Raw genomic sequence first — 13,669 nt, forward strand, 5'->3', positions numbered from 1 at the left:
GCCCTTTCTCTTTGTGTCTTCCACTTCTACTTTTTTGTTTCCCAATTATACCAAGCTTGGGTTCACACTGAAATGAATGGCACATTTTGGTGTTCCTCATAAACTTCCTCTTTGATAAATGTATCACATCACTAACTTTACACTAAGGCAGAGATGTGTAGGTTTTTTTTTTTTTTTTTTTCAAAGGATAATTTCAACCTAAAATACATTAACATGTTTTAAAAGCAGAGATTGGTGACTCACATTGAATGCCATTTTGTTGTTTTAGGGTGTTACTCCCTTTTTTGTTTGGTAAACTCCCCATACAGGATGCACTTAAAGAGCAGCTGCAGGTTGGGACGGTATGACTACAATGGAGCTTAACAGGAGAAAGGAGCTGCATTTCTCTCTGTGTGTTTGTTTAACATCGCCGCAACTCCCTGAGCCTACAAAGGAAACCTTGTTCATTTATTTTTAGGGGCTGACATTGAAACCTGGCAGTTAATGTGTCTGTTTAGATTACTGAATATTTTCCCAACTCAGTGTCATTGTAGCTGTGCAGAGATTGCCTCTCATTTAATTCACTTTTGGTCTGTGAGCTGCAAGTCAACAAAAATGCAACCTCAAATCACAAAACAGGACCAGAAACGCAACACTTATCACCTGATCCAAACATTTTAAACAGTTTTAATGTGTTTTAGGCTGGAGTTTTCCTGCTCCAGCTGTACATTTGCACTGTATTTTTTTGATGCATGTTGTATGTTTACAATTTAGCAATCACAATATCACCGGACGATGCTGTGGTGGTCTTGTGTGATCTCTAAAACTAAACCTTCTTAGTCATCTTCCTTGTTTAAGTAAGGATTAAAAAAAAAAAAAAAGGCTCAGTCACACACCAGGTTACTCATAGCTGGGTATCATCAAATGAGGTCATGTTCTCCATTTGTATTCATTATTTTGTTCTTCCTGGAGCTGGAAGTTTAGTAAACCAGCCAACATGAACTGTCCAAAGGGCTTTAGGTCAAATGAAGTGTGATGAAGACACTCAACAACATAACATCTGTGATTCAAAATATTTTATTAAGAAACACTGGAAGCTGCAAGATTGATCCTGATTGGCTGAAGCCAGAGTGACATCACAGCTCATCTTTTGATGTTTTGTTGGCTGGAGGCTGCAATGACTCATCGGTCACCTGAGAGAGAGGAAGACAGATTAAATAGCTGAACGGTGAGTGCATAGATTTATAGTTACAAAAAGATAAACAACGCGGCCATGCAGATGCAGACCTCCTCTTTGTTGTCGTCATCATCATCATCATCATCATCATCATCATCATCATCATCATCATCATCCTCCTCCTCCTTAGGCAACACTCCTCCGTTGTCCAGGAACTTAGACAGAGTCTCCAGATCTCTGCTGCCGGTGTAGTCGACCACCTGGAGGACATCAGAGGAGGAGGAAGGGACACAAATCTTACAAATAATCATTCAAGAGAGTGAGAGTGCAGGCGTTTGTGTATAGGTGTGTACTTGTGTATGAGTGTGTGTGTGTGTGTGTGTGTGTGTGTGTGTGTGCATACCTCCTTGCCACCAGCAGGGAAGTATTTTAGTGTGGGGAACCCAGAGACAGAGACTGATTCCACCTCGTTGGCGGTGGCGTCCATCTTGGCTATGATGATGTCATCACGGTCAGCGTACTTCTCACCCAGCTTCTCCCAGATAGGAGCCAGTTCTTTACAGTGGCCACACCATGGAGCATCTGCGCACACACACACACACACACACACACACACACACACACACACACACACACACACACACACACACACACACACACACGTCAGGTGAGGTGTGTACAGGTGATGACTGGCTCACCTGGTGTGTCTGCAATGTGAGGATTGCATAATGTTGAAATGTCACGGGCTGCTGTGAAAGACAATGGGTCAAAAACCAAAATACCTGTCAACACAGCCATTTATCACCCCCGAGAACAGTGAAAAAACATACACAGACAATCAAAAAAAGATCTGTTTTCACTTTTATCTGTATTCATTTTAATTGAAAAATGTACATGTTAGAAAAAAAATGCTGATCCCTGTTGTTGATATTGGCTACGGCTCTCCTTAGTGATGGGTTGGTGACATTTAGGTCCCATGTCAGGCGTTATTAACATAATCGGTGTTGTGCAAGTCACTGAAAATTAGTAATTAGTTACACTATAACAGGTAACAAGTCCAATTAAATTTCAGTGATTGTAATTGCGTTATTTAATATGAAAAAGTAATTTGTCACATTTTTTCCTACCACTAAAAGTAGTGGAATTACATTAACATATTATTTAATAATGCCTTTCCTCCAAAACTAAATATAATGTAGCATTTTGACACGCCCCAAAATATGTGTATATGCTTACATACCATGTGATCAACTCTATGTACAGTGAAGAAATGTGAATGTAACATCACTGGCACAGTGACACAGGAAAAAGAAAAAGGTTTTTGTACTGTAAATAAATGGCTCTGTCAATAATTATTTGATAATATGGTTTTTGCCCCATCAGCCTTTCATTGAGGACCGCCCTGATGTTACTGTGCAGGCAGGCAATCCGACTTACAAAACTCTACAAAGACGTTTTTGGTCGAGTCCAGAGCAACAGCCTCGAAGTTCTTCCCCACCAGGACGGTGACGGGGCCTTTGTTCCAGTCCTCGGGGAGCTCCTCGCTCAGCAGGTGGGGCTGCAACACACACCACAATCACAAGAAAAGGTGAAACGAGAGCTGGTGCAGTTTGGGTTTGCTTTGAAGGATGATATGACTGTGACAGCTTCGGTTCCTCTCTGCTCACCACACTAGTAGGAAAACTGCAGTGCAGAGGTGGAGAGGGATGGGAGGGGGGCAGCTATCATATGGTTTTATATAGTTGGAAGACACTACAAAACATCCACTGACTCTCTTCTTTGCTCCAATTTCTTCTTTTATATTTAATGGCAGGAAAAGGTAAAATATGAGTTACAGCCAAAAACTCAGTTCAACATAAACTGACAGGAGTATCTGTACAGGCAATGCCTACTGTTATATACCTAAATATCACCCACACTTAAATGTCAGGAAAGATCTCAACAAATATATTTTAATGTAAAACAGGGGCTTTCAAAGTGGGGCCCAGGGACCCCCAGGGGTCCTTGAGGGGCTTCAAGTGGATTTTCAGCAAGTTTTTTTCATATCAGGCCAAAATCACTTCAAATGGGGCATCTATGGCATAACGAAATTTACTTGGGGGTTCAAACCCCTGAGGATGTTTTGTCATCGTTGAGTGTGTGTGTATGTGTGTGTGTTACCTGGGCTGTGCCATCCAGTACAGACTGGCAGAAGTGTCGCAGTGTGTTGGCCGTGAGCTCCTTGGCTTCGATGGCGAACTTCTTCACCGTGTCTGTGTTGATGATGCGAGCGGTCGGGGCGTCGCTCTCAGACAAGCCAAAGTACTTCAGCACATGAGACAGGCCTGATGTCACGTCAATCACAACGAACAGCATCTGCACAGGCATATGTGGACACACACACACACACACACACACACACACGAAAACCAAGACAGCAGAGTTATATCAATTAAATTACTTCCATCAAATGATTATTTGTCTTTGTCTCTGTCTTTCTTTCAATGACACACACACACACACACACACACACACACACACACACACACACACACACGAAAACCGAGACAGCAGAGTTATATCAATTAAATTACTCCCATCAAATGATTATTTGTCTTTGTCTTTCTCTCAGTGACACACACACACACACACACACACACACACAAACACACACACACACATGGTGTGGGTCAGTGTGTTACCTTGCCCTTGAACTCCTTGGCAAGAGTCCTGTAGTCGTCGAGCAGGGCGGTGTGACTCTCCACAGTGGAGTTGATGAACAGCAGGCTGTGTGTGTGGATCTTTGAGCTGAAGATCTTATCTGCGTTCTGGACACACACACACACACACACACACACACACATACACACACACACATATGCACACACACATATGCACACACACATATGCACATAAACATATATACACGTAAGCATATGTGGAGAAAACAACTACAGTATGTGTGTGTGTGTGTGTGTGTGTGTGTGTGTGTGTGCCTTACATGTTCACTGAACGTTATGATCAGCTCCAGGCTGTTTTCTTGGATGAAGGCGGTCAGCTCATCTTTGTCCAGCTTCTTTTCTTCTGACAGTGTGAGGTCTGCTCTGCCATCATCAAACTAACACACACACATTTGTATTACTGTGTGGACCTTCATAGTCAACATTAATTTGATGAGCCCCTAATCCAAACATTAACCTCCTTCAGCACGAGCCTACAGCACCTTAACACTGCAGATGTATGAAATGTTGTTGTTGTTGCTGTTGTTTGATTTACACTGTCTTATAATCCTGTATGAGATAGGCCATTTGACATGACACAAAAATAAAACTCAGCAGTCAAACCTAAGCTCAAACTCAGCTTCAGCCTCAAAGCCTTAATAAAAATCTCCATGGCATGCTAAGGTAGGAGGAGAAGAAAAATGCCATCCTTTTAGATGATTTCACTCATATTTCTAAGCAAAAAAAAGAAGAAGAAAAAAGTACACCCACTGTAAAAATACTGAGACCCATCTCTGACAGCAGGTGGCAGCAGAAGCTCACATGGTTTTGCCTTCTTGTGTCCTCATATTACCTCTCGAGGAAAACTCCACCCTCCACTCGATCTCTAAATGTATGTGTGTGTGTGTGTGTGTGTGTGTGTGTGTGTGTGTGTGTGTGTGTGTGTCAGTGCATCAGTGTGAGCTCATACCTTTCTGAAGAGCACAACGGAGCTGGACTTCACCTCATACTTCTGGAAAACCTCAGGACTGGTCGTCATGGCAAACTCAACGTCGACCATGTCCATGGTAACCTCGGTGAACACCTTGGCCTCCTCACTTTCTGCGCTCTGATGGAGAGAAGGAGAAAATGACGCAGAAAAATAAGAAGATAGAGAGCTCAGATAGATAGATAGATAGATAGATAGATAGATAGATAGATAGATAGATAGACATACACTGAAGAATCCCACAACAGTGATATTATGAGAATCAATGAATTTTGCTGCAGAGGCTGGAGTGTCCAACACTGCAGCACTGGGGCCAGAACGACGCTTCATCCACTGGATTATGCCCTTTACTGTCCTCTTACCTGGCAAACACACACACACACACACACACACACACACATGCATAGAGGTAAGACATGAATGTTTACTGGTGATATATGCAGGTCATCGTGCAGTGAACCCAAAAATGTTGGCTTGCGGGTCCTGGGCTGTGTGTTTACCAGTGTAGTCGACAGGCTCTTTGCGGTTTCCATTGATAAACAGTTTCAGAGTTGGAAAGCCGCCAATGTCAAACTCCTCAGCCAGCTCCTTCTCCTCTGTGGCGTCCACTTTGGCCAATCGCATCACTGGTTCCTCCCCCTTGAGCTTCCCAGCCGCCTCAGCATACACCGGCTCCAGCTTTCGACAATGTCCACACCATGGAGCATCTGCACACACACACACACACACACACACACACACACACACTCTATGGGACTGAATCTAAAGAATGCCTCCAGTGTTCCTCCAAGATATTGAACACAGAAGATGTGTAATGTGGAATCCAACATGTTTCTTCTAGGAATAAAATGATATTTTATCCATTTGATCAGTGAGGTCAGGTCACACAATACCAGTTTGGGATGTCACAGTGATTAGAAACACTGGTCAATGACTGTGGTTAAATTTTTTTGATCAGCTGAGTGCTGCAAGCTTGTTGTTGTCCTGAAGAGCTTCTGGCCAACCTGCGGCCACATGCATAAAGCTCTGTATAGAGTTAGGATTAAAAATCTGTGTATGAACAGTATGAAGTATGCATTGACATTAAGGTTATTATATATTTTTGCATTTTTATTAGTTTAGTTTTCATTAGTTTTTTATTTTAAATTTGTTTTCACTTTCAGTTTAGTTTTAATTTATTTTGAAAGTGGCTTTGCTAGTTTAGTTTAGTTTTTATTCTTTGAAAATGCTTGGTTTCAGTTTAGTTTTTATTAGTTCCAGTGTCAGAAAAATTATTATGTGATAAAAACTCAACAAAACATTATACATTAAAAAAAAGATGAACAGATGAACAACCAAATAAATTGACAAAAAGACATTTTGCTCACAATTTTACTTGATGTGATCTATTTTTTTTGTAAAGCCTCATTTTTGTTTTTATTTCAGTTAACGAAAATGTTTTTTTTTTTTTTTTCACATTTAGTTTTCATTATTTCGGAAATGATAATAACCTTAGTTGAGGTACACATATTCTCACTGCACGTTCTTTGTTTTTATTTATGAGTTTCTGTGCAGCATACGCATGTTTTTGTCCATGCACATGATTAATACATCCAGCCCCCGACTGGCACAGCATGCTGTAATTGCCTAAATTCATTACACAATATACAATAATTGCAAGTTAAACAGCCTGGTCGGACATTGCCATTTTCACCAGTGTGAGGACTGTTTACCGATGAGCTGAGAGCACATGAGTGACACTTTCTGCTCCTCTCTCTTTGCTGTAATATGAACGTCATTTTTCAAATACGTCTCACCACCAGATGGGGAGACAAATCCCAGATTGCAGCTTTAAAGGGTCAGTTTCCCCAAATCAGTAAAATGAATACGATATTTTCTTTCTTAGCCTTGTGCAATCTATCAGTCCAGATAGTTTGTGTGAAATTTGTTGAGGTTTCCAGTGTGCTTCCAGTGTTCACATACAACGGAGCTGGATGGGTATTGTTTTGTGGAGCCCAAGCCCATGATCCACAGCCTGGGGGGTTTTACTGGGATCTATTTTCTGCCAAAGAACACTAGCAAAGGAATACACTCGAGCTTGCCGTTGTTCTTCGGCCCAGCCATGAAGCCCCATTGTACTGATGTGACAGGGAGGATCGTGGCACACGAGACACCTCACCATATCACACAGAAACTATCTGGGTGGATAAGGTGCATAAAGGGTAAGTGGGAAAACACCTTTGCCTTGTATTTTGGCAGAACTGTTCCTTTAACCAAAGCAGCAGCGAACCTGGCAGCTGCTCCACAGGCCTCGGCTCTGTCCGCTGGCAGATAAACATGGAAATGAGCTGCTGATAGTGACAGCGGCAGTTGGGCTCGGCCTTATCCCTTCACTCCTGTCCTCGTTTCTGCTGCGACCCCTGAACTCCACTGTGGGAGAGCTGCACCGAGAAAACATCTGGAGAGGCCACGTGCACGCTCACTGGCACGTGTGTTTTATAATGACGTGTTTTCTCGCCATGGAAAGCATTGCCAGCCTTTGATAGAGAACTTTTTTTTTTTCAACTGTTCCATTCAACCATTTGACACAAGAAACGATGAAGCTACTCACAGAATTCCACCAATAACAACTTGTTCTCGCTGAGAGCTCTGTCAAAGTTGTTGATGTGGAGCACCATCACATCCTTCTCCTCCTCTATCTCGGTTGTTTTCTCCTTCTTTGGCCTCTCCTCCACCGCCTCCTCTGGTGCCTCTGTCTCCTCGTCAGCGCCGGCGTCTGTCTCCTCGGCGTGGATGCTGGACGCCCACAGGAGCAGGCCCAGCAGAGCTGCGTATGTCAGCGTGCGCGTCCTCATGTTGGTGTTTCTCTCTCGTCCCTGACACCAACTTACTCTGTTACCTGTGCTCAGGTGTGGGCACCAACATGTGAGACCGAGACGGTGTGTGTAGCGAGAGTGTGTCTAAGCTGGGGAGTGTGTGTCAGAATGTTACTGGCCTTCTTGCCTGTCCAATCACAGGTTAGGCCTGCGCGGACTCCATCCAGTCAAAGACAGTCACGTGGTGCTGTGCACCTTCACAAACGCACACCGCTTTATCTCTTCTTTCTCTCCTCCCTTTTTGTACCTGTTCTTGTCTCCTCTTTCATGTTTTTCCCGTTTCCCGTTTACAGCTTTCGCCATCCCACCAGAATGGAACACGTATGCTTCCTTGCCCTCTTCTGCCCTCCACCTCTTTCTGGGCCTTATCACACCCTCATTTACCTAAAAACAGCGAGAGCATGGCAGCAGCATGTGCAGTTATCACCTGTTTCTTTGCCTTTCTCCCATATACCCATTGCCATTTACCTAAACCACAACAAATCATCTTTAGTTCCCATTTTATTCAAGTATGCACTTTTTTTTTTAAATTTACTTATTTACTACTGATTTCTATGTGACTGTCTGCCTTGTGTGCTTCTTTGTGGCTGTTGTTGTTGTGCAGTGTGTTTGACTCTGTTGTTGTCATTGTGGTTGTTGTTGTTGTACTGTTTTTTTTTTTTTTTTTTTTTTTTAGTGCTACTGCAGCAGAATCAATTGCCCGTCGGGGACAAATAAACTTGAACAAACATCTCCTACTTCTCTCCCATCCTCCTTCATGCTCTTCTTCCACACTAATAATAAACAGGTTGCAGCATCAAATGTAACTGATCAGTTCAGCTCAGAAGCTGGTAAATCGATCCTACATCCAGGGTTTGATTGGACATGAAGTGTTAGACTGTATAAAAATGTGTTATTTAGGATTGTTGTTGCAGTTATTTGGGATTTAAAAACAAACATGTATTTCCTCACGTGTTTATTATGTTTATTATGTTGTGTCAGCTGTGACTGTCTCTATGTGTGCACTCAATAAAAGACAATTCTGTGTTATCACATGCATTAAAACACAATGAAGTCTTGAATTTTGAAACACAACCCAAAGATATATATTTCCTTTTTACTTTTATTTTTACATTTGTGTATCAAAAAAGAACAACAACATGAATAAAGTCCTCAGCTGCTGTCAGATATCAGTCCGAACAGGACGTAGTGTCTAATGTTGCTCAGTGTGAATGTGTGTGCTCTCTGTCAGTGTGTGTGTGAGCTCAGGGTTTGGATCCCAGTTTGCCAGCAAGTCACTGAAGTCAGGCTGGCTGCTGTCGAGGGTGTGTGTGTTGGGGTGTGAGTGCAGGTTACAGTGTGTGTGTGTGTTAGGGGTTGCATGTGTGCTGTCCTCTGAAGGTGTATCACTTGAGTGTGTGTCAGGGGCATTACTGAGCGCGAGCAGAGAGCAGCACGGGATTGGCTCAGTCCAGAAACTGAGTGGCAGATGCCGTTTAATCATTGGTCGGCCCTGGCTCGGGCCCCTGTGGTCGAACAGTTCAGCCAGGGGCCCCAGACCACTGTTGCCGTTAGTAGCGCTGACTCTTTGGTCATTAATGACAGTCTCTTGGTCCTCTGGACTTCCTGTTCTTGCGATCCGCAGTAGGTCGTCATAGTAACGCAGGCGTCCGCTGGTTGTTACAGATACAGAGTCAGTGTAAATGTCACAAGCATCTTGGTCACCAGGACAGCGACCAAAGTAACGCTGGACATCACGACTGATGATGTCAGCAAACCTCAGCAACTGCTTGGTCACGTCCAAGGCGTGGTGGGCGGAGTGCAGGAAAACTTCCTCTGGCAATTCCTCCTCTTCCTCCTGAACTTCTTCTTCTTCCTCCTCCTCTTCTCTCTCCTCTTCGTCCTCCCTCTCCTCTGTTTCTTTCTCTACCTCCTCTTTCTCCTGTATACCTTCCTTGCATGGGGAGTGCTGGAGGATCATGGGGAAGTAGCGTGGAGTAGCCGGGGTTTGGAGGAGGAAATTCCTGATGACACCCGCTGCCATGCTGGCGTGTCGAGGCTGTGGAGACAGGTACAGTGGTGAGAAGAAGTGAGAAACTGACAGGGTAGCAGTTCATTGACAGGATAACATGCAGCCCAGATTTCCCTGACAACCACTGGAAGAAGCTCAAGCTGTCTTACCTGCTGACTTGCTGTGAGTGTCTGTGATGAACAAGGTGAAAGAGCTGCTCCTGTCCTGGGAAAAGTTACGTCTTGATGGATCAGCCTGATGCTTCTCTGTGTGTGTGATCCTGCACACCACTGTGTATGTGTGTGTAGCTCCGGCAGGGTTGTCACAGTATATATACCTCCAGACGAGGTTGTGTGTGTGTGCGTCTCCTTTAGGATGAGGCAGCTTCCAGGACAAATATTTGCGTGCCGGATTGGTCAAACACACATTATTTATTTTGTCACTCGGCAACCAGGGAGGGGGGCCAAGGCTAATGGATCCTCTGCTAGGGGACAATGAAGAGCTGTTACACAGAGACACACACACATACACACACACGCACACGCCATTGCTTTTTCCGTCTCTGTTATCTGCCTAGTTAAAGGGTAAAAGACCATGAAATCGAATCATATGCTGTTTTGACTTCTAAAGGGGAACACTCTGAACCAACATCACCTCCCTGCTCATCACCTTTATGCCACCGGCCGAAGATGCAGTACAACCTGGTGAGCCACATTTTCCTGAATGCATAACGGAGCTCAGCTTGGTTTATGAGGGGCACTAAGAGACACAAAATCAGCTTCACAGGGAGGGAGCTACCAAGTCAGCCTCCACATCTCCCAGGGCTGATATTTAAGCTGAGGCCTGTATGGGTGGCCTTTTGGATGAAATTGCTTAAAGGTGCTCTGTACAAAACTGCTGAGGGTTGATTTAAGTGAGGACCATTTAGACTTAACTGCAAAAAAAAAAAAAAAAAAAAAAAAAAAAAAAAAAATCATGGAAAAAGCATGTAATAGTGCGATACTGATGTAATATGTGCGTATTCCAAAAAGTCCTCACTTAAATTAGTCCTCAGTAATTTTGCACAGTCCTGCAGGTTTTTATTTAAGCTCTGCTCTTTCACACCTGATCAATTTATGGGCTTCATGCTGATTGGTTGAAACAGGTCCACCTAAACAGGGCACATATGAAGGTGCATTGGCCATAACTGGGTCAGGTGTGCAAGAGTAGAGCTGGAACAAAAACCTGCAGGACAGGGGGGCCTTGAGGACTGATTTGGAAACCACAGTAAAGGAATACTGTGGCCTGATATAGCACAAAAGGTTGGAATATTCCTTTAACATACTTTACTAAATTTAACAGATTTCTATAAGCCCGTCACACATATGTGTGCATGTACGTGCATGTGCATCTGCTTGTCTGTCTGTTTATATTTGTATGTACAGTATTAATGTGTATTAGTGTGTGTGTATATGTGTGTGTGTTATCAGGACACCCTGACTCCCCTGGCCCGCCTATCATCAGTATCCAGGCTTCTGTGTTGATTTTAGGACTAAAGATCAATAGCGGCAATATGTCAGCTCTCAAGAGCCTGACAATGAATTACACAGGCTTTTAGGCACACAAGCACATAAACACACACACACACACACACACACACACACACACACACACACACACACACACACATACAACATGCAAAATGACACAACCTCCTCCAGACTCACCATGTATGTCACGACACATATCAAATTAATTTAAAAACAGGAACAATATATTATAAAAATAAATCCTGCTACAGGAGCTCAATCAAGACAGGCTCTCTGGTTTCAGCCCGATTTCACAAAGCCAAAAAACTGTCACAGTTTTTATGCTTATATGTTAGCCCTCAGGTACAGATGACTGTGCTATAAAAGTATATCCAGTTGCCCTCAAATGACGGAGAACGCATTGTTATAATTATAAGGAAAATGCTATGATCTTAATCTACCCGGTAAATCATCTGTAGTGGTATGTACAGCATAAGATCCTAATAGTGATTTAAGCTGAATTGCAGTCATCCCAATATATTCCTGTGAACTACAACAGACCTTTAGCATTTTACATTTTTGGACCGGACTCATTTTTTGATACTGAATTGTTTGCCTTGATTTGATTGCATGGTTTTGCACTGTTTGTATTTGGTTAGAGGAACTTGCCAAGAAAAAGAAGGCCCTGGGAAGGAAAATGCACATGTGGCATCCACTTTATTTAAATTAAGTCGGAACTGTCCCATTAAGTCTAGAAATCACTTCTGAGTTGTAAAGAATTCAGAATGACTGGGGAATTGTCTTATGTTTTTGATAAGATGGAGAGGATCTCTTGTTAGCTTACGAGTTACATGAGTTGGAGGAAAAATCCCAATATGCAAGACCAAATCCAGACATGTTCTGTATTTCTTGAACCGTTTGGGGGTGGTCCGTTTGGCAGTGGGCTGCAACAGAAGGAGTGCTGCTGTGTCAGTGTTTCGCTCACCAAAAGGCAGAGCTGAAATCCAATAAAAACTGGATTTCAAAGTACATGAAATCGAAACGATGGGAAACCATTTAATGCACAAAACAAGAAATCTATTTGCTTTTATTAGGGGTACAAAATACAATACAAATACGATAAGGCAGCTATTTAGAGTTCAAGACTTCAACTTGTCTTGTAGTGGGACTTGATGTCCTTTCATGTAACTTGACATGAAAACATGCAAAAATAAATAAATAAATAAAAACTTATATGCACAGACACTGGTGTGTGTACCAGCCTCCGAACTTGTACTGCTAGACATTGTTGCAAGGCAGTGTTTTAAATGGAGAGAAATGCTAGTATAACCCTACAAAGAGCAAATCTTATTGCCAACTCTGTAAGAAACGGTGGGTCAAGGTTTACAGAACGCTATCAGATCATCTTCACCCATTCTAAGAGCTAATAATGCACTTGAATATGTTTCTGATGTTAAGTTCTTAGGTGTAATCAGTGATGTTCAGCTTAAATGGAAAAAAAAAAACATGTCTCATGTGTCCAATAAAGTTGCAAGGAATATTAATATTTTACTTATAGTAATTTGTCTCTATTTTATTTATTTATTTAGAGAGGACAGTGCACATTAATTAACATTGCTGTAAATGTGCAAGTGTTAGCCAGAGGCTAGTTTACAACCGCAGTCCTCCAGCATGATGTTAAAGAACCATTAAAATATACAAAAAACGACACAAGGGTCGTAATACATAAAAACAGGGACACAGGAGACATAAAATTTAGAGTAAGAATGCAACATATCCATGTGGGAAACAGAAAAAAAAAAAAAAAAACCCTTCTTGATCTATATAATTCTATGATTTACCCTTTTATTTCTTGTGGCAATATAGTTTGGGCAAGCAAATACAAAACCAGTTTTGATTCCATCTTTTTGTTACAACAACAACAACAACAACAACAAAAAATGTTAGGATGGTCACCAACTCCATCTGGAATGCTCATACTGCCCCATTATTTCAAACTGTGGCGATATTAAACATATTTGACATCAATAAACTCCAGCTAGGTAACTTTTGTGTTTCAGTTTCTAAACAATTCACTTCCCGTTTTTTCTTTCAGTTTCTTGGTAGCTAGGTCTCAGATCCACTGTTCACCCCCAGATCCAGCAGATCTGTTGATCTCCCTCATAGTCAGATCAGAGCTAGCCTTGGCCCGTTTTCAGTCAGGTACATATGGAACAGCTTTTCTGCTTCACGTCACCATCACTCCTCAGTTCTCTTTCAAAAATATCTTAAATAGCTCCTCTTGACAGAGTACTGTACTTTGCAAATGAGCTATGATGACTGTATGAAAGCAGTGCAAAATACATGTAATCGTAGTGTTAGTATTTATCTAATTTTTATCCTTGATCTTTTTTGTTTGTTTGTTTTTCATGTTTAGAATTTGTATTTTTCATTTCTCTAACATATTTTTTAAGTGTTTTGTAAGATTGTGGCA

At 42.3% G+C, this 13,669-nt stretch overlaps 1 protein-coding gene across 1 annotated transcript; it reads right to left on the reverse strand.

Moving 5' to 3' along the window:
• Positions 1-1,038: 1,038 nt before the first annotated feature.
• Positions 1,039-7,822, reverse strand: pdia2 (protein disulfide isomerase family A, member 2). The gene is made up of 11 exons (XM_030061233.1): positions 7,434-7,822; positions 5,344-5,550; positions 5,072-5,205; positions 4,826-4,963; positions 4,137-4,253; positions 3,838-3,963; positions 3,317-3,511; positions 2,594-2,714; positions 1,560-1,738; positions 1,267-1,416; positions 1,039-1,172 (listed from the first exon to the last, which is right to left on the reverse strand). The coding sequence occupies exons 1-11, from the start codon at positions 7,675-7,677 to the stop codon at positions 1,116-1,118; spliced, it is 1,668 nt and encodes a 555-aa protein (XP_029917093.1). The 5' UTR covers positions 7,678-7,822; the 3' UTR covers positions 1,039-1,115.
• Positions 7,823-13,669: the final 5,847 nt, after the last annotated feature.

This window comes from Myripristis murdjan, chromosome 1 (genome assembly GCF_902150065.1).
Source record: "Myripristis murdjan chromosome 1, fMyrMur1.1, whole genome shotgun sequence".
In the NCBI taxonomy this organism is placed as follows: Eukaryota; Metazoa; Chordata; class Actinopteri; order Holocentriformes; family Holocentridae; genus Myripristis; species Myripristis murdjan.